General features: G+C 38.0%; 1 protein-coding gene across 2 annotated transcripts in view; it reads right to left on the minus strand.

Annotated features, from left to right (window-relative positions):
• The window catches only part of PTPRQ (protein tyrosine phosphatase receptor type Q), a 111,291-nt gene that overhangs the window by 42,529 nt on the left and 46,654 nt on the right, over nucleotides 1-22,108 (minus strand). For both annotated transcript variants that reach the window (XM_030003179.2, XM_030003178.2), the window contains exons 24-27: nucleotides 21,142-21,283; nucleotides 18,630-18,899; nucleotides 8,136-8,468; nucleotides 1,394-1,515 (exon numbers count right to left, since the gene is read on the minus strand). In XM_030003179.2, the coding sequence (XP_029859039.1) occupies nucleotides 1,394-1,515; nucleotides 8,136-8,468; nucleotides 18,630-18,899; nucleotides 21,142-21,283 (867 nt within the window). The remainder of the gene's footprint in view (nucleotides 1-1,393; nucleotides 1,516-8,135; nucleotides 8,469-18,629; nucleotides 18,900-21,141; nucleotides 21,284-22,108) is intronic.

Genomic DNA, 22,108 nt, shown 5'->3' on the forward strand with positions numbered 1-22,108 from the left:
TAATTTTTTCTGTTGATGTACTATAATGCTGTTTAGTCAAAAGTGACAGGAACTTTTCACAACGAAAAAGTCTTCTCTAACTTCAGCAAAGGAGAAATAAAAATTGTTACCTAGTTTCTAGCGACCTACCCAACAGGCCAAGGAACCATTCCTTCCCTATTAGCATTCCCCTTGTTATTGTACATTCTTCATCCTGTCATGCTACTGCTGTGGTAAGTGTGTTCAGAACTGAACAGATTGCAGTCTACATATTGAACAATGAAGTTAGAAGAAAAGAAAATAGCAGGACTACACATTACTCTCTTGTAACTTTACTGAGGAGCTTAAAAATATTGGGTACTTTTTTACTGATCTCTTTAGAAATTTTGATTGCACAAATATCTCAGCATTAATGTTTTATCATACCTGTAAATCTTATGAACAACTCAGAAACATTGAAAATATACACATAATAGTCTTACTTTCTTCTCAGAAAATTGAAAGAACTTTCTATTTAAAACCTTTAAATAGTTTGAAGTGGTCTTTAATTTCTTCCCCTATTTATCTAACAGACTGATTCAGGATTTTTGAAGCTGCAAACAGCAAGTTTTCCTGGGTAAACTGCTTCCCATTTTCACTGATAGCCCTGCCTGTATAATTTCTGGAAGAACAGGGAACCTATACCCTACTTAAAACTACTCATGTGCTCAAACTTAGAAAGTTTCATATCTTGCCACAGGGCAGGAAATGAGGTTTATTAATGGTTGTTTTAAGGAGTATTGTAAGGGGAGTAGGGGATGAAAAGAGAAAGGCCACTAGAGCTTTTCTCTTATGTCAGCTTTTTTTTTTTGCTTATAAAGATCAAGGAGAAAGAAGTGTTATTACTGTGCTACCAAAATACAGCTAATCTGATGGACAGAGGACCAAGTGGAAAGTGGGAAACCTAGTTTGATTTTAAAGTTCGCCCTCTGATGCGGTGTAACTTTGTACAAGTCACTTCCTTTTGCTAGGCTTTCCACTTGGCTTTGTAAAATCATGACAATGAACTTTTCCTTCCTTTGAAGAAAAAAAAATCATTATTATTTTTACTGGTAAACAGCATCAGTATTGTTAGAAAGAGGTACACCTCCACAAAGCTCAGCTACTGTTTTCCTGTATACATTTATAGCTGCACCTTTTTTTCTCCAAGACCTCTTATTAGCACACATTTTTTAATACCACATAATTAATTTATCTCCCATTAAGAAATTTATAAATGTACAACTAATTCTTAAGTGAAGTTTATGTGGAAATAGACACAGTCATATTGGTTTTCAATCTAGTTTATGTCTGTCCTATAATTTCTGTAAGAACATCTGTATTTATATCACCAAACATCTGTATAACTACCAACAATAAAACAGAGTTGCCTTACTGAGGTAATGTCTATGAGGTAGCATGTTGGTCCGGTGATGATGACAGGTTCACTCCAGCTGATATTAATACTGTGAGGAGATGTAGCTAAAACAGTCACATTTTCTGGAGGAGAATCTGGAGCTGTAGAAAAAGATATGTATGTGAGTCAAGGCCAAAGAAGTTCACAACAAATAACCCAGTAATTTTAGTGGCCAGTAGAGATTATTTTTCAATTTGAAAATAAAACTTTTTTCACACATTTACCATTATACACTGCTTAAATAATTATAACATTTTTTCTTTCTCATATATAAAGCATACAATGTGATTTAGAAACACATCTTTCATTGCAATTACTGCAAGTTTTCTACAGTCTGAACTGGCTACAACTTCATCTTAAATTGAAATTATAGGGTTTTTTAATTACAAGTTATTTATATTTATTTTGCATGACAAGCAAAATATATACAACTATTTAGACAAATAGACAAGCATCATATATTCATTTACATCGAATGAATCATTCAAAGAACAAGAAATTGTGAAAACACAAGGTCTTCTGCATGCTAGAAAAAATTTCCAGAAATGTTGGAAAGTACTAGTATGAATAATTTTATACAGAAAAAAAATATTTTCTAGGTTTCATTTCAACTTATTCTTAACATGTTGAGAAACTCTGGAAAACACACACACAAAAGCAATAGGAATTGTAAGCGGGCAAGAATGTTCACATTAAGAAATGGGATTTTCCTAAAATTGCCTTTTGTCAAGGTGATATGTGAATTAACCTAGTTATTTCTTATTCATGAATAAGAAATTAATGAAATCATAATAACAGCACAGCAGTTCTCAGTAAGTGGTATTACTTTTTCATAATGACCGTGGTAAATTTCAGGAAAATAGAATTTGGAATAGAAGAGACAACAGATTTGTAGATAAGGCCAGAACTTGGCTCCATGGTGCCTTTTTTGGGGAGTCTACTACAAAAAAAAGACAACCGTGGTGATATGTATCAATGAACAGCCTGTTACAGAAGCAACAACAGATTTGTATGTATTTCCAGGACTTTTTTTTTGTGCCTTTTTTTTTAATCTACCAGAAAAAAAAATACAGCTATGATTAACACATATCTGTGAACAGTCTGTTATAAAAAATGATAAAAGTAATCATATTTATCCTAATGAGAAGATGCAGTCTAGTTTCTCAAACATGATTAATGCATGAATATGTATTTTTTTCACCATTAATCATTAGGTAAGAGGGCTTAATGAGGAAAATTGGAGTGTATACAAGGCTACTTAGTTTTTTAAGTAGAAAACAGGTCAGGAAAAGGAAAAATAGCATGGAAGGAAGTATATGTAGCTATTGAACTTATGTGTGAAAAATTAAGGAAGAGAAATCATAAAATTTTGCACTGTGAAGGTGAAAATTTTCCACCATGGTTGCAGAATAAAACAGGAAGATTTGGGAGTTGATAAGGTGCTATCAGGAGTTTAGGGTGTTGGATATAGGAGGTAGATTGCTGTGCTGGGATTAGCAGGAATATATTAGACTTTGTAGACAGGATCAAATTCAGCCATTGGAAGCAGTCCCCAAAAATACTGAATAGCATGGAACAACTGAATGAAGAGTGTAACTGAATGAACTATGAAAACACATGAGGGAGGGGTGGTGAAAGAGGAGACTGCTCAGAGAAGGCTGGCTGTCGAGTGGGGAGCTAGAACAGATAAAACAAAATAGAAGGGCAAGCACGTTCCCTAAAAACTACAATTAGCACAAATTAAGCTTATTTTGCAGGTAATGTGTCAGACTTGTTGCTCAAACAGTGTCTTTTAGTGTAAACAATGCTTTCAGTAACTATGGCAGTGGTATTACCTTTATCGTCAGCCGAAATTTCTGAAAAATGGTATAAAATGATATCTATAGCTTCACGAGCCTTAGTCTGCAAACCAACCAAGTTTCCAAAGACAATTTTCCATTACTTTTTTATAGCATTAATGGAGCGTTTAATCTCTCAATATTTTTTTGCAGAAGCCACTTTAGGTTTATGCATTAGACAATGATGGTGTGAAATAATTTTAAAGCATAATCTAATCAACAAATTATCCAACCTGAAGTTATTTATATGGATAATTCCCACATGCAGTTTATATTTGGTACATTTTTAGATCTTTGCAAGAAAATTATAATTGAGTATGCTGTATTTAAGATACTTATCTAAAATACATCTAAGTGTTAATACCGGGTTTATTTTCATCATGAAAAGTACAATATCGGTCATTAACTGAATGACACTGAAATATAGGAATATTTTCTGAAAAAACCTGTGTAATTAGAAAGAAAACTAGAAAATGAAATGTGTCTAATGTGTCTCATGTCTACAAAAACCATCTTTTTAAAAACTGTGTTTGCTTCAGTGGGTAACTGCCACTTTCTGATTTAGGTTTGTTTGTGAAATGAACCTACTCAATACGAGGCCATGATATCACTATACCCTTTCTCTTATAAATCACAGCAATTTACTCAGTAGAAATGACCTAGTCTTATTCTCTCATTCCCCCATAATCCAATCACTTCCTCTCATAAGCACTTTTCTCCTGGTTTTCACAATAATGCATTTTCTGTAACTAATAACCATCATTTCCTGATTATCATGCTTCTATCCTTGCACAGGAATGTGGGTCTTATGGAGGTCAGGGTCATCTTTCCCATCCATCTGTGTCCTGATGCTCAGGCAGCAGTTAAGTGAAGCTGGAAGATAAGTCTGGATAGCCCATCATTTAGCATAATCCTCAAAAAGAAGACTGAATACTCCAGTTTTCTAACAGAAATTTGTGCTTGCCAGTTTGGTTAAGACTTCTTCTGTTTCCCAACAAAAATTAAGTGTGAGGTTCAGTTATATTCATTTTATAATCACCTAGGTTACTTTTACCTATATTTAAACATTTATATCTTACATTAGGCCATATTTACTTTCCAATGTTTAGTTCTGAGACAATGAAAGGAACAAAGAAGAACAAGTTCTCTCAGGCAAAACCTGCCAGAAGAAAGGGCATACAACAAGAGATAAAAATCTCATTGCTTTTCACCACACAGAAACATTTCTTTAAGTATACCAAGCAACTGGGTATCAGCAGGGATTAAGAAAGAAGGTGCTGAAAAGAGAAGCATAAACCTCTGCCCCATGCATCTATGTCCTAGCCTTCATGGGACATTTGAACATCTGGGGTTTTCCTTTGTATCTCAGTATATCCTGGCATTAGGAGACTTGGCAGTTTACCAAAAAGCATTGCATTGTGTAACTGTACGAGATCCAAACTGAGGTCACTGATCTCACTGCCGTTCATTTTCCACCTAACACTGACCCTCCAAAATGATTTTTCTCTTAGAAAGCACAAGTTTGGCCAACGTTATTTTCCTTATAAATGTAAAAATGAAACTTGAGGTAAGTGCAGGTGTGAGGGAACAAAGTTTCCCTAGCTATGGAAAACATTTCTTGCCCTTTCCCTTACTGTGACACAACACTGTGATCTTCTGTACTGGTAACTATATAAATCTAGGTTATGTTGAAAATATTTCATCTTGCAGAGTAGATTTGGCTCTTGGGTAATCCATCAGCTAAGTAATAACAGTGCCATCAAACTACTTTATGAGACAGTAAGACAATTCCTGTGAGGATAATCTGCAAGACAGAAGGCTGAATTGTTTATCTGTGTGATGTGAGAATTGGACTGTACTGAACAACCTATAACATTTTCCATGGAGTAACACTATAACCACCTTCCGTACAAAACACAGCCATTATTTTTTTGTTTGAAACTTGCAAACAAGTTAAAGAATCTTAAAAAGATTTCCTGTAGCCTTAGATTTACCTTCATAATGAACAACTGAAATAAATAGCTAAGATCTTCACCTTAGTCACTGAATATTCAGAATTACTAGGCTTTTCTGCTTTAGCACAACAGTCAAATCCTCAGCACTTGTAGAGAGTATTTAGGGTTTCTGTTATGTAATTTTTGCTGTTACTGAAGTTTCATCTCTTTATATTCTGGGAAATGAGTCTAACAGTTTTGAGCTTAAAAGCCGTAACATCCTGAATATGAGTATAATAAATGTAGTAATTTCTTTAGGCTTGGGAGAACCACAAACTTCTGAGAACCCAATTATTGCTGAAGAAAAGTCATTTTACTATTGTTTCACAACCAAGGTAACGTTCCCTTTGGCAGAAGCAATGTCTTACAGAGGCATTTCTTGAAAATCAGAAACAGTGGCTAACTTCTGCCCTCAAATCTGCAAACACAACTCCCATTGATTTTATGGGCTAAGTACTCAGGGTATTTTACATAGCAGCTAAGCACCCTTAAGCCCTAACAGACCATGTATATTGGCTGTGTACCAGCAGGCTAATCCAGAGGATGCTTGGCCCTGTCCACGAGGGAGAGGAGAGGGGGATCGACACCTGTTCTCTGGATACACTCCGCAAGGCTGCCCAGAGCGCCGGCTCAGTTTTTTGAGCATCCTGAATTTCTCTTCCCTCCTACAGGCAGTACCCTTTGCAAGAGAAAAAAAGGAACTGATGGGTTTTAGTCTGTTTAACAATATTTCTAAAGACTAGTCTGTGGAAAGTATGAGGTCAGGTAGCCAGAGACCTGCCCTTGCTAAAGATCAACCGCTGCTCAGGGAGGCTCCTGGCGCTGCTGAAGCACACCGGAGCTGCCAGCTGGCTACCCAGCCGTGACAGGTCACCTTCCTCTTTTCTTCCTCCTCAGCTGATTGCCATTACCCCAGGAAAAACACCAGCACGCAGCCATGGTATCTGGAGTAGTGCCCATGCTTCCGTGACTCCCCAGCGGCGTGTTTTATAAGCAGCTCATCTCCTGATGTGTCACTGATGTAGCTCACAGGAAATTTGTTGCTGCCCACTTCCCTCACCACAGACACAGGCCAGCAGCCCCAGACGCTTGGGCTGGAAGAACTGGTGGAACTGTTTTAACTTCTACCCCACCACCATTTGTTAAACTAGCTAATACAGCACACAGAGGACCTGTTGCTGAGAAGAATACTGTATTGGTATGGAAAGGGTTTGTGCAGTCTAATCAGATTTTTATACTTTTAACTACCGTCTCCTCAGTGCGACTGATGGGAAACTAGTTCTCTCTTAAAGCAAATTATCACTGTCCAGAGAGGAAATCATAAAGGGGATCCTAACTTTATGTAATTACATGTGTTTTCATTATCTGCCTGTCTGCCCAGTTTAAATCTCTAACTTTCCTAAACTCAGCAACAATTTTTTGAAGAGAAGTATTTACATATGTCAGCAGCTGAGATCTATCCATCTAATAGTAAGAAATCACCCCAGAGCTGCTAGCTCAAGAGTTGCACAACTTCTGTTAGCTATTTTCTGCTCCATCTGGGGTTAAATGTTTGGGGTTTTGGTTTTTTTTTTTTTCACTTTCATTTAAAATATTCCATTGATTTACAGGCATAGCATCCCCACAAGAACGGCTGGACAAAGAAAGTAAATGCACATGAGAACGACTCTGCAGCTGATTCCAGTACTTCTCAATCCAAAGGACTGCTTCTGTGCTTTATGTGAAAAATGGGCTGTTGTGATTTCACTATCACGGTGTCCAAATCTCTTTGCCCCTTGGGGCTTAGAATTTCTCTATTGCAATTTCTCATCTGCAAATGAAGACAACAATATTTCCTTATCTAGGAGAAAAAACTGTGAGGTATTTAAGGATAGATGGATGTATTGCTGTACAGAGAGTGCACAGATACTGTGAGGAACATTATAGAAAAGCCTCCTGAATTCACATCACATGATTGCAAAAACATGAATGGAACAAAATAAGTATGTGGACCATTGAACAGTCCTTGGCACACAGCTGTTTAAGTCCTTCGTATCTCTATTACGATTACTTTGGAAGGGGAAAGGAGTGAAAGAGCTGTGATTTAGGCAGGCCACTCATGGTGGTTCTCAATTGTTTTACACAGGCCAGAGGCCGGACCTCAGATGTGCTCTGACCTAGGCTGGCTGCAGACTGGGAGGGAAGGTCATATGTCCCCATGACAACTGCCTAAATAATTTATGTTTCACGTCCCCTTCTCTCAAATATCTTGTGATGACTTATCTGTTACAACTAACTCTTCTCTCACTTGGAAACCGAAATCCTCAGCTGAGACATGACAGTTCTATGTGTCATGGCAGTCCTGCAGGTGTTACATGGCTACTCTGATTTGTAATCTCTTTAGGGGGATATGCTGTTAGAAAGAAATCTTAATTCCTCTGAAACTATTGCTTAAATTCTATTGCCAGGAACATACAACAGAATTTCAGGAAACTGTTACGATGTTAGTGAACAGACTTTTAGTCAAGGAATTAAAAAAAAGACTACTTTTCATTGACACACCCCACATATGAAAATGTATTGAAAATGGCATATGAACCCAAAATAGTCAAAATTCAGATTTATCAATTCTAGACGTGGAGTAGGGCTGAGAAATGAAATTGCTGTTGGGTAAGCAGTAACTAGAAGTAGAGCATACAAGAGGCATTAAAATCTGATGCAGTGTCAAGTATGCATACATACCACATGATTTATATCATGATATTACGTATGTGAAGAGTTGCAATAAACTCTTACTAACTTTACCAATATTGTAGGTCTATGAAGAAATAACTTCTACCAAGTGTGGCTTATTCAGGTGAACATCACACTGTTTTAGCATTATGACACATGGCAGACATCTTTACTTACAGCCAGGAAGTGTTTGTGTAGAAATCCAAGGTGAAGAACTGCCATAACCAACGTTCGTACTGGCAGCAACTGCAAATCTGTACCATCTGTATTTTTTCAGTCCATACACTGTCTCTTCTAGCCAGTCATCCACTACATTTTCATATAAATACTGATGCATCTCATATTCAATACATTCCTTAGATTCCCAGTCACTGCAGCGGATGGACTGTAGCTGTGTTGTAATCTTGTAGTTTTGAAAGTAGCCAAGGATAGATTTCGGTGATCTCCAATTCAGGGTCACACTTGTTGATTGCACATTGGAAAAACCAATATCCCTGGGAGCACTAGGAACTACAAATTAAAACACTTGTAAGATATCTTCATTTGAATGAAAAGTGATTGCAACTATAACCCTTTTATCCAGTGTTGAAAAAATATCTTAATAAGCATGTCTAAAGACCAAGATTCAATTTCATATGGTTAATAGGGAGTAATTCCACTGGTGTAAATCACAGTGTACATATATAGCTGGCATACGTTTACTGTAGCTTTTGAAAGAAAGAAAACTACTTTTAGGTGTGGCAGGGGCAGGGGCAGCTTTGAGAGGTGTGACATTGCTGTTGCTACATTTGGGGCTATGTCTCAACCGAGGGAGGGAATATCAAGCAAAGTTATTTTTGGCCTACCCATAGCATCTTTTACTGCTGTTGCTAACTGGGATTCCTCACCTCTCACTTAGAAATACTTATTTGTCTCCCTCTCTCTTGGTAACATATGAAATCCTCAAGCAACACCTCAAGGTTTTATAAATGTCCTGTTTCACCTTCTGAATGGAAAGTATCAATGCATGCAAACAACAAACTAAATTAACAGGAAAAGCTAAATAATACGGCAATACAAAGCAAAAAAAGAAACTTCCCATAAACTTTCCTCCCATGTATTTATATACATAAGTATACGTGGGTATACACAGGTTATATTCATGTGCATGGAGACAGAAGTAGTGAATGTATGTACATACATACACATACACATATGCACACACATTTATCTATATCTATATTAAGCCAACAGTGTACTCCCAGCTCTCACACACTGGATGCAACATATGGTTTTGTGCTATATCACATAGTCATACAGTAAGCTAATATTATCTCTAAGACTCTGTAAGATAATCCTAATACTCTCTGTGGCAAAAACTGTGCAGAGAAATCAGCTCGGAAATCATTTTGTGCACTTAGCTTTAAAGAGTGCTTTAGAGTCTTTGGGGTAAGAAGTATCACTGGTAAAAGAAAAACACGATACATCCTCAAAATGAAACTGAAGAAGCCCCAAGGCTTACATAAAGAATAAAAGGATCCCAAACCAACGTTTCTGTGGAAGAAAGATAAAACTCTCAATTTTTTTTCAGCCTTGTGGGAATATCCGATCTCTGCTTTCATCTGCAACAATTTGTTTATAGAAATCATCACAATATAACAAGCTGAAGCTTCACCACTGAATATGAATATTTAACAAGAAATGTAAATTCTGAGTCAAACCAAGTCGTGATGATGAAAATGCTGAGAAATTCAAATCCCTTCAAATAAGCCCAAAGCAGGTGGAGCCTGCAGGAGAGGAGCCAAGGCACAGGAACCGTGGGCACTTCCCTGTCCTTCCACTCAGCTCTCACACATGCGTACACAACATCGCAGCATGCAACAGCCCCATGTGCTCCCACCCTGCTACACACTAAACAGAAACAAAACAAGAACAAACTGCCTAAGAAAAAGATTGTTGCTGGAGACAACTTTCATCATCATACTCCATGCTGTCAAAATTGAAACTGTTTTGCTCTGTTGTTCTTAGCGTGAAGAGAAGTACAGGAAGTAGTAAATAAAAACAAAGCAGGCAGTAACATTCTTGCTTGATCACAGTTTTGGAGATGTAATATTCAGTTTGTCCACTTTCAAAAAAATAAACATTGCAATATTTTCATAATAGCTCTATAAACTGTATTTGGTACTAGTGTAAATTACAAGAAAGGGCTTAGTTTGACCATTAGTTAATGGAAAGTAAAGGCAGAGAAATGTTCAATGGTTACTATAAAAAAAAAAAATCTGTATTTTTCCTTAAAAAATCCTCTACTCTATTGTAATATAAGCTATTAATATCTAAGATACTGCAAAGAATATGAATCTTACACACTCAATTATGACAATGATAAAATGTGGGATAGAATGGATAAAACTGTTTGAGTGAAAAAAAAGTTACCACCCAGTCTCACTCTGAACTTGAATTAAAGTATTTTTAAGACTCAATACTACATATACCAGGAATTAAAAAATTAAGAGTTAGCAATTCCAAAGACATATGGACAGATAAAAATTAAAAGAATTTAAGGAAATTAAACTCTCCTCCTTCTCACTCAGAGGGAACTACTCTTTTTTTTTTATAAGGAATATGACCTCACCTTCCCAGGCACACGACTCCAGGAACTCTTGCTACGATGGCAACAGCCAGCATCGGCAGGTTTGGAATAAAAGTGTGAAAGTATGCAACGTGGAGATGGAAACAACTCGCTCTAATGCCTCTTAGTCTACCATTACTAACTTCCATCTGCTGAAAAGTGATTATTGGACTATACTCCAGTTTAAATGAAAGACTGGATCAAATACTGAAACAGGGGCTTGGAATAAAGTAGATAGTAACTGGTTGCTTGCTGGGTGCCAAGAGGAAGGTGGGAATATATACCTTCACTTGCTCAAATGTGCAGCTGGTAGAGCCATGGCTGGCACAACTGCAGCCTCTGCACCTAAAACGAGGCAGGTTAAAGAGGCTAGTCACAGGCTGGAAGAGCAGTGCCCATGTTCTAGCCAGCATGGTGGGCTTTCCTTCTCAAGGAGGCTACCCTGTTCCCCCAGTTTCAACATGGATGATGACATCAAAAAGAATTGAGAGCTAGCAATGTTGCAGTAAAGATGGAAAAGACGCTTGGCAGTTTCACAGAACTGGAAATTATATCAGGAAAAATAACAGTGGCTCTGATTTGTGGGCTCTCGCACAGACTATCAAAAGTCTAATAAAGCCAGCCTCCATGAGCTCTCCTTGTATTTTGTGGAAAGAGACAAACTCCCAGAGAGCGGGGGAAAGAATGGAAGGCAGAAAAATGACATTTCTCTTTCCATCTGTCCTTTTTCCCACTGGCTACAGAGGGAGGCCATAGACATTACCCTCACAAGGCAGAAGATATTATCTGTGATTATCCCTGTGGGTAACACTACATGAAAACCACCATTTTGAAAGGTAAACTTGCAGGTATCATGATAACAGACAGATTAGACAAGCACTTCTTTCATACAAAAGCTTTTATTGCTATTTTATGTCATCATTTTTCCAGTTTACTAAGACCCATATAAACAAAATATTTGTAACCCAGAAAAGAAAGTGTCAGTTGGCAAAAGACACAGGAAATTTTTCTGCCAGTGCCTAAACGGAACTTAAAATGGAATCAGACCCTTAAATATTAGTCAGTTTAAAATCTAGTCCATTTTATCTCATTGCCTACATAGACAAATCAAATATAAATGTAACCTCTTATTAGAGCAAATGAAACGATGTGATCTGAATCCGGAGGAAATGAAAGTGGTTTGCTCCAAGGGCCACAGTGAGGAGCAGTGACACCCAGTGGCACAGTGTCTCTTGCACTTGATGATTGTGTTCAATGAGACAATTTCAAGACAACTATGCTATTGGGTTACAGATACAAAGAGGATTACAATTACTCTAGCATGGAGAATCAGATTTCCATTCCTCAAGAATGACTAAAATTCCCCCAACTTTTTCTGTCCACAGATGGTACTGATTTGAACAAACCATTCCATGCTTCCTAGAGTAATCACGCAGCTTGTTTAAATTTTCTAAACATGACTCAACTATGATGAAGTGATCACTGTTCACACTAAAAACAATTAAAGCAAAAAATTGCATCTTTGTCAATTATTCTTTCAGATTAAATTGGAACTGTAACAAAGACTTATGTATCTGCTCTTATACACTGCTGCTTTGATATGTGCCTAACAGGAACTTTATTATTATTCCTGCAGAAAGATGCACTTAAAGAAAAGGCATGAAAAAGGCTGTGTTTGTAGTAGTGTAGGACACTAATTGTCTAGGACTGTGCTCTGATTAGCTAGCTGGCATTCTAGTGCTAATCCCATATTTAAATTTCCCTGGAATCACGGGTAGGGCCCCTTAAGTCTCATCACAACATATCTGACAGTCTTTCCCTATTGAATTATATTGCTTTTGCTATCATTCAACTAGTTTTGGGAGTAGAGAGTTTTTCAAAGTCTGAAAATTTTGGTGCAATGTACTCTATCGTTTTCCATTTAATAGCTTTTAATTCAGCTTCTGAAAGCCAGCCAGGGAGCTGGCAGAGAGGCTGGCCGTGAAATGCTGGTGAATTCAGTTTCTGGACTGGAGGATGAATGAGGTATTTTCAGGTTCATCCACCATTGTTCCCATGATGGCCAAACTCCAACAAAAAGTGCCTGAAGCCAGATCCACATGGGATTTTAAGCTCCTAAAACCTATTTACGTGCCTGAACTCCCACTGAAGTTGACAGGAAGCTAAGCACCTAAATAGAAGTTACTTTCACAGATCTTGGCCCCGGTTCCCTACGCTCGTCTGGCTGCAATGCTAATCAGCCCTTCCAAAGCTGGTGGACTGCTCTGAGATTAAGTTTTTATTTGAGAACCTAAATGAAAGGAAATGCCTGGTAGAAAAAGCATCAGGACTGTGCAAAGACTCTGATCAAGTTGAACTGGGCCAGTGGAACTGGTTTAATCCAACAGAAATACTGGGTAGAAAAAAATCTTATTCACAATGCAAAGATAACCTAAGGGCAGCAAAGGACACACACACAAAAATCTACTGAGAAAAAAGAGAAGTTACGGCTTTCTGTAAAGACTTCTGTGAAAAGCAATGACTACAGCTGCACGGGCCGGGAACAGAAGACGGTAATATGATACGGCATAGTTCCTAACGAAGTTAATAAAAAAAAGTCTGCCTACAGAACAGCTGCTTGTAGCTGGAGTTTGGATTAAAAGAACAGCGGCAGCCTAGAAGTCTGTTGGGTGGTATTAAGAGCATCAATAGGAGGAAAGTGAAGAACAAAGTAGAACAGATAGCAGTGGGCACACAACAAAAAGTCTTCAGAAGATGGAGGTATCTGAAAAGAAAAGTAATATTCTGTATTGATTATCTCTATTAATTTTTGAAAGATTACTCACCCAAAGGAGTTCCCTGGGTTAAGCTGATAACCCTGATCATACTAAATACTACTCTAGTATAGACTGCTAACTTCAGGGGGACTCATCATGATATAAAGTCCTGCTCAGTATGAATAAGGACATCACAAATAGGTCCCAAATGATTTTACAAACATAAAAATGTAAAAAACTGTAGACTATTTTTCCCATGACTTGGGACTGATACTATCAGACATGCTTTAAAGGAAATTGCACAGTTGAGAACATGTCTTAAAAAAGCCTCTCTGGACCGTGTTTCTCAGTCCTTAGGACATTAGAAAACTCAGTCTCTAACTGTGGGATCTAAGCACTGAAAAATCAAATCGTACAAATCTAGGAAGAAATGCACATCTTTAAACTAAGCTTAGAAAAGTAGTGAAAAGCTGTCAGTACGTGAGTCTTAAATTAAATTAGAATGCTCAGCTTTCCAACAAACTGGACCACTGTCTACTTCTCAGTAAACAATGTATTTGACCTGTAAATACTTTCAATGTCAGATTAGTATGTATATGTCACCACCATTTCTTATACATTAATGCAAACTTGACCTAGTCCTTAAAAAAAAAAATTCCTTCATCCTACACTATATGATTTTTCCATTTTTATCTACCTGCTTATAAAAATAACATCAATACAATTTAATTGGCAGCAACCAAGTGATCACTACATTTGTCTAGTGAAGATTTGCCTTCAACATCAAAGCCATTAACTTACATTTGGACACAGCAACTAATCAGAAAATCTAAAACATTTTCCACATTACATAAAGAAAATTAAAGTCTGGGGGAAAAAAAATCAATTTTGGTCACCTTGGAAAGAATTGTTTCAAAGGTTCTTAGTAATGCAGTTTTTGGATGCTATTACTTTAATACAGTTTGGAAATATGAACTTGCAGCACTGATTGAACATGTGAAACACGCTGCTCGTATCTGTAGTAGTGACAGGGGACACCCAAGCTCTTCCATTTCCAATGCTGTGGCTCTGCAGTAGGTTGATTCCTCTGGATAACCAGGCCAACACACTGCACTGCACATCATGCTTGGGGCCCTAAGGACCACTTTAGGGTACAGGCTTAAATATTTCTTCCAGTGCATTACAGTCATCTGTAGTTCTCTTCAGAAGTTAATGAGGAAATTCATGTAACTCCAACTCAGAGCTGCCATGTCCTAAGAAAAGGATTACTGTGAAGGAAACAGAGCATTTCCTCGGATATGAAGAAGGCTTTAAGCCCCTGCTACATTTTGTGCTCCTTGCAGGCCTGGATGAAAAACAGGGCCACAATTTCCAATGGGCACCTCCATCCTGGAGATACAAACCAGAATCTTTAAAGGTTCCCCTGTGCAGAGAGTAAAGACATTTTGTGCACAGGTAATAACAGATGATGTTAATTTGCCACCTCCACACCAAAAGACCTAAGAAACTTTCCCATTACCAATCCTTTTAGGCACTACTCTCCTTCATGCACAAGGCATACTTCTGTGTATAGCTACAAGTCATTATTGGCCAGCAAAATCGAGCACAGATTAAATTAAAAAATGCTTCTTGGACAAATTTCTAGCTATATTTCTTTTGAAATTAAGTTATGACTTAATCTCTGTTTAGTAGAAAACAAATGGTGAGGACTGTCACCACAGTACAATGGGGGCCTCAACCTGTTCCAGGACTCTGTGTTCAGTTATAATAGTCAGCAAGACTAGCAGTAAGGAGGGAAAAATTACTCTGCATGTCTTAATACTATAATCAATATGATTAATATTTTCAGAGAAGAAGTCTATCAAGAAAAATTTAAATTAAAAAAATTGAAAGCAGCAGCAGTTTTCTTTTTATTATTCACGCTTTGAACACCCCAAGTGGCTTTTTAATTGTTTTATTTTAATTCTTAACTGAATGACTATTATACTTGTCCCAGACTTGTGAGTTAACTGAATCTTCACAGCTTTAGTGTGCCTTTTGGAGATGTTTCCTACCATTTTATGGCTCTTCCTCCCTTCTAAAAACTCACTCAACCTTAATGAAATTTCATTTTAATATGTGCATTTTCTTGAAAATAATCCAAGGATAGCTATTCAGTCATAAAATCCTAACTCATTTATGCATGTGTACGTGCTATATTATCTTTCATATCCTTTACAATATATTTAGTCACAAAGTAATACTACCACTACAAAGCTGACAGTTTTTATAACATACTGCAGCCTGGCCGAGGTGGTTTACCGTGACAACGGATCTAGATTAGACATAAAACACTACTAATCTCATAAATTTAATCTTCATGATTCATGTTTAATTGTACCCAGATATGAACAAATTTACCTCAAAGAAAGGCAAATAATCTTGCTAAGAATGTAAAGGTCAAACACTATGCAGTGAGACACTGAGCCAAATTCAATTTTACTTTATGTCAGAAATAAATGCATTGTCAGTGACTCAGTGCTGGCTACATATTCTGTGACTAATCTTAGACCACCATAAATAAGAAGCTGACAACAGCTATAAAACTGTTTCCATTCCCATCCATGAATCTCCAATTCCTAGTACCCAGTCACCACAAAACAATTCATGCAAACACACAGTTAAGGAAATGTCCTAATAATAACTAGTTTGTTGTAAATATGACTAAGCAACAACATGTAAGCCAATGCTAAAACAGCAAGAAAGGGTCTGCACAGTGTATGTGGCAAAAAAATACATGTATTGTAGTATAAATCCTTTACTTCGGAAAACTCCCAGTGATAAGACACATAAGCCACGTGTTGTTACAAAATAATATCTGTTTTTTTTCCTCTTGCTCGTACAACTCTGTGTAACACAGACCACAACAGACTAGCAGTCTGTCTCTCAAGGCCAGGCTTAATACCACATCCACAGCTTCTCCAGGCTTTCCTCAAGCACTAATTAATAGCCAACCCCAAATTTCTCAGAAATCCGAACAATTAACTTTCCCAGGTGCCAGGCTTCTTTAACACTACTAGAAGCCTTTCCACCATCCTCCAAGAAGTGAGGTACCTGGGAAGCCTCCTGTTCTCCTCTATACCAGAGGGCAACATACCTCCTACAAGACCTTCAGGTTTTGGACAAGTCCAGTTTTAACTGGTCATCAGCCCACCTGTCTGCATACTCATTCCCAGTTTCTGTCTTGCTCGAGCTCTGAGTCAGGGTTGGCTGTTCAGCAGCCCCGATTTAAAAGAAAGAGTGGAGAGTTACACACCCAGTTGAGAAGTGTACTTAGGTGCACGATTGCGTGCATCCACATTCAGCACAGCAGTTAAGCTCACTACAGTATTTCTAGCCGACGTTGTAAGATATGAGTATGCTCATCTCCAATATTTAAACAATGCTTCCTTCAGAAGTGGATTTTGAAGCCTGCTGATGGACAGGAGTTTCTGAGCAAACAAGAAGGTGGATGACCCAGGCAGAAGTCTTAAATCTTCCTAAAGGAGCCAGACAGAAGTGGACCAGCAGGGATCAGAAAATGGCAGAATTTGTAGGGGAGCTGTTGTTGATGAGGAAGTCAGTTCAGAGAGAACATTTTTACCAGAAACAGGTATGAATGTGCCACCTCATTGTTCAAATAGGGGATGTGGCCAGGCTTTAGTGGGATGGACTGTATTACGAGGAGGGGCAGTCATCAAAGTACAACCCTCGCTACTTTCACATTGTTGGCCCCATTACGCCAGCAAGGGGCTGCTCTGCTTGTCCTCGTTTGGAGCTTAGCCATTTGATCTGGAACCAAAGCAGCAGTAGCTCAGCTGACGATACAGATGTGGTCTAGATTCATTCAGACATGCACATCTGCAAGTCTAATTTTAAGAAGTGTGGAAATCAATGCTCAGAGCAGGGCATTAGGGCTTTGTGAATAGGAGAGATCCAAAGGCTGAACCTAAAGAGGAGCATGCTGGTGAGGAAGCTACCATCATGAAGTCTAAGTGTCAGGATAAGTCTGTTCTCCAAGTATAGATGTCTGATTCAAGTCTGCATAGTAGATCTCCCCCCTCCACTTGTCATCCAGAACCTAAACCCTGTTGCTGACACAGACTTTTGTGTTTATCATTTGACAGAACTGAGTGAAACTCACTCTTTGAGTTGAAATATATACAAGAATGAGAGCCACAACTCATCTTTTAAGTTATTTGATAACCAAAGCTAGGTTTGGTTTCTAAGAATCAGGTGATACAGTCGTGCTCCCCCTTCCCACCCCCATTTTTCCTAACGATCCAGCTGTTCCAAATCAGAGAGCTCCTCAAGTCCACTGCATGAACTTACGTCACTGAAGAGGGAAAAAAAAAAAAAAGGAACTAAATGCAGTAATCGTTCCTGTAACTCAGTAGGAAGGTGAAGTCTTTTTCTGACTTTTGTACTAAACTATCACTGAAGAAGAAAAAACAAGAGAAATAATCCCAAGAGTAGAAATCATCCCTAACTGGGGATGAGAACTGAAACAGGCGTTTTCTTCCTGGATTGGGAGTTGGGCTCCTCTCCACTTCCAGTTTAGAAGCTAGGCACATAGCTATTTACACAGAAGCAACACTGTATTTTGCACAGAATTTCGTCTCTGAGTTTCAGATGCCAAATGAAAGCACAGCCAGGATTAGGTGAAGTGATAAGTGTGCATGGAGAGAGAAAGGAAGACAGACTTTGGGTGACAATTTTCTACTCCAATGTCAAAAAACCTGCCTACATTCTTCTTTGGATTTAGCTCACAATTTTCTTTCTTGCTAAAAAATCCTGTTCATCAAGAGTTATGACAAAGTCTGCTTGAAGAAGTTAAATTCTTCTCAGTTGCACAAATTCTCAAGAGCTTTATTGTCAATCAATTAAGTCATAGTATTGGCTGCTGGTAGAAACAAAGCAACAAAAATTTTGCTCCCCCAAATTTTTTCAGACTTACAGTATCAAATATGCTAAAGGCACTAGGAACAAAGCAGAGATTATAAGACAAAAAAAAAAAAAAGTGATCAGAAATTAATAAATTAATCATGCAAACTCAACACAGAAAAAGGCACTCTCTATGTGCTTTTTTAAGTGGCAACAAATTCTCATCACCAAGTGTATTCTAAAACAGGAGAAAGAGGAAGCCCTGTTTCTCCTCATCCACTATTAGCAAGAAATTTAAACAACAGAAGGATTTAATTGTCTGAATTGAAGCAGGTATTTCAGGCCTGCTTGTTTCATAGTCATCATTTAAATTAAACAAAAGAATTAACTTGAATAATTTGTTACCTTTTTCTGGAAGCGTACTGGCATTGCATATCTGTTCTTCACCATCACCAGCAGATGTTGCAGCTTTTATTTTAAATTGATAAGTAATATTGGAAAGCAGATTTCTAAAAGTATGCAGTGTATCATAAGATGAAAAACTTGTAGAATTTCCTTCAACTGTTATGATGTAATGAGTAATTACACCGTTGGATGAAGCAGGAGGATCCCACTGCACTAGGATTGATTGCCAACTCCTTGCAATACAATGAACATTCTGGACAGCATCTGGTACTTAAAAGATACACATGCATGAAAGATTAACATTCCCACACATTTAAAATGGTAATCACAGAACAATATAGTCAGAGAAGCAGACACAAAGTTATAGCAAGGGTCAAACATTCCAGTGGCAGACAAATTGATAAAAGAAACACATTGAGAGAACAAAAATATGTCTTCATCCTCATTAGATGGTTCATTTCCAACTACTATGAACATGACTGATGCTAGTACTTGAAACAGAAGAGGCCATTTATTTGGCTTTTTCCTAGTTGTGTGCTCCAATTTTATTTTCACATCTGCTCATATTTTCCCCATGTTTTTTTAATCGAAGTATAGTAAAACATACACAATAGAATGAAACCCATATACATACTCCACAACAGTATCAACAGCAGAAGTTCCTTATTTATCTGTTAGCTTGCTTTCTTTTAGGCACTTTATCATATCTCTCTGTCCTTTCAGAAAAGGCACGACAGAAGTCCTTGGGCAGGTTTCAGAGCTGTCATATCAATGCTATTACCTTACTGTTCCCCATCTCCTTGCTGGTTCCAGCAGGAGAAATTTTTTTAAATTCTCATTAAAAAATTAATTAAAGGTAACAAATATTATACTCATGCTGCAAATAGAGCAGTTATCTGTGAACAATTGATTAAATAGAAGAATGAATTTAAGTATCTCAGAAAAGGCTAAATTGCTGGCTGTACCAGCTAAGAGAAAATAATACATAGTGAAGGGTGCCCCAACCTACTTCCTCTATTGAAACATGTCCAGGAATCCATAAAATAGTGAAAAGACTGTCAGGGAGGTACCAGGAATAGAGGGCAACATGTTCATTATCACTGCACAGAGGTAAATGAATCTCTTTAAAATTATTAATTTTCTTTTCAGAGTTCAAAGAAAAATCTGGCTTTAAAAAGCAGCCTCTGCAGAAGAAAGAAGATTAACTAGCACTTATAATAAAGACTAGAGACAGAATCCTTAGATGAACTCAGTGAGGAACTGATCCAGCAATTGCCCAAAATATGGGTTGGAGGGAAAGGAAACAATGCTGCAAGTAGCCAAGCATAAAATCTGAGAAAAAGCTGTAAAATGACTAGACCATGTTCCCGTGGGCAATGTCTCTCCAGCAATTCTGAAGAAAGTACCATGAGTATGGAATGTCAGTGATGAAATGAGACAACTGATGGATGACCATGGCTCTCAGGCAGGACAACCTCCAGCTGCAGGGATCCAACCGCCAACCTGAACCAGTTCAGCAATGGTCTAGATTTCTCATGGTGTTGTAACTGCTGGGTACAATCAACAGCATAATTTTTCCCAGAACCCCTGTTTTATCCACTCTGGAAAGAATATTTCACTGGAAGTGTGGTCTTGAAAAACTGTAGTCACCATATGGGATCTTTTGATACTTCGTCTGCTCCCTTTGCTGTCAGTATAAAGGAACCTGGGAGTTCAGACACAGCCCCCTAACCCATGCTAGTCCCCTGGCACTGACAGCCCTTATAAAGTACAAGAGCCTGGGGATTGCTCTGACCTTGCAAAGGAACTACAGTTTTGCACAAAGGCCAGTTTCACAAACTCACAGAGATCCTGGGCTGCCTTTAGTGAATGTTGAATATTCACTTTCACGTGATAAAATTTTTCATTTTGAAACAACCTGCAACTTCAAAAGATATGTAGAAGGCACAAGACAAAACTGCACATAATTAATTCATTAAACCAGCTATATTGCTTAGTCCTCCCCAGTTGTCAGGAAGAATAAGATCTAACAAATTAGGATATTTAATTAGTGGCTAGCTTCCCTTCTTAAAATAAATTATAAAAAATGTTAAAAATTTGTATTTGTTTAATACGATTTCCAGTTCATTTGCCAATCTTTTGTCCAGCTGCTTTCGATACTGCTAAAGTTTCAGTTATTTTCACAGGGATCTGAATTATCACTTTGATCTGCAAAGACTGATATCTATCTAATTTTCCTCCCTTTATCTGTGATGCTATTAAAAGATTTATAGTAGCCATATAAGCCTCTCATTTCAGATGAGGACATTTCTAATTCTACACTTCCGACATCAAACTTCAAACCCAGCCTATCCGGTACAATAGGAATGTGAATCGGCGTTACACAGGCAGAAGACAATGAGATAGTGTTACATTACCTTTTCTTCAGAGAGAAGAGGAAGACTGTTGTTCAGCCATACAAGGAAAATATATATATAAACAGAACAGCAGCTTAGAAAAAGTCACGTCTAACCTGATTCCATCGTTGTAAACTGGACAGCATTACTGAACTGATTGCCATTCCCAAGCTTGGTAAATGCAGAGACGCTGATAAAATAGGGGCTGAATGGTTCTAATCCAACAAGCTTTGCCTCATGGTTTGAACCTGAAATGTTCTTAAGGAAGGAAAAATTATTAGTATGCAATTAATCTGTGTAAACATTGTGGGCCTCACCTTGAACCCACTGAAATGACCAGAAGATTTAGAGCCATAGTCTTGCCTCTTCTACTCTGAGTAGCTTTCAGTCAAAGTAGTCCCTGAGCTCAACAAAAAAGAATGCAGGGTCAAATTCTTCCTTTCCCTTCTCCTCTCCCTCTTTCACTGTGGCTTGTGAGGAAGATATGCCAAAGGATGGTATCATAATTACCATAGCATTGTTAGAACAGATTAACTCCACATATGCCTTTTTTTACCAATGCTGAAAACTTTTGTCACCTCCAAACTGCCACATCAACCCCCTCTCACTTTCTGCTTCCTTACTACACCTCTGCTGTGGGAGAGGTCATGGGTCATAGCTTTTCATTTCTTTTACTTTACCTGAGCCAGACACACAGACTGATGAAGAGCTTTGAAAAAAGCTAAAAAACCACAGTTCAGTTCCTGGTAAGCTGTTTTTCACACAGCATGCAAGGCCTATTTTGTGCAAATGTTGAGAGGACTATAATAGCAGCAGGGAAGAGCTGAATTGCAGCAAGAAAACCTGGTGAACATCTTGTGGGATCCAAGTTATCAGAGAATTATGGTGCCTAACTACAGTATTTCTATATAAATTGCTCTGCCTGTCTTGCTGCCACAACCTAAATCTGATTTCTTGCCCATATAACATTACAAAACGTGACGAAACGTAGGGCATGGCAGACGCATTCAAGTGCTCCAGCCAGTGCCTGTATTCTAATCGGGTTTGAGTCTGCCTCAGATGGACAGTGGAGAATAATCCTTG

Source organism: Aquila chrysaetos, chromosome 26 (assembly GCF_900496995.4).
Source record: "Aquila chrysaetos chrysaetos chromosome 26, bAquChr1.4, whole genome shotgun sequence".
NCBI classification, from domain to species: Eukaryota; Metazoa; Chordata; class Aves; order Accipitriformes; family Accipitridae; genus Aquila; species Aquila chrysaetos.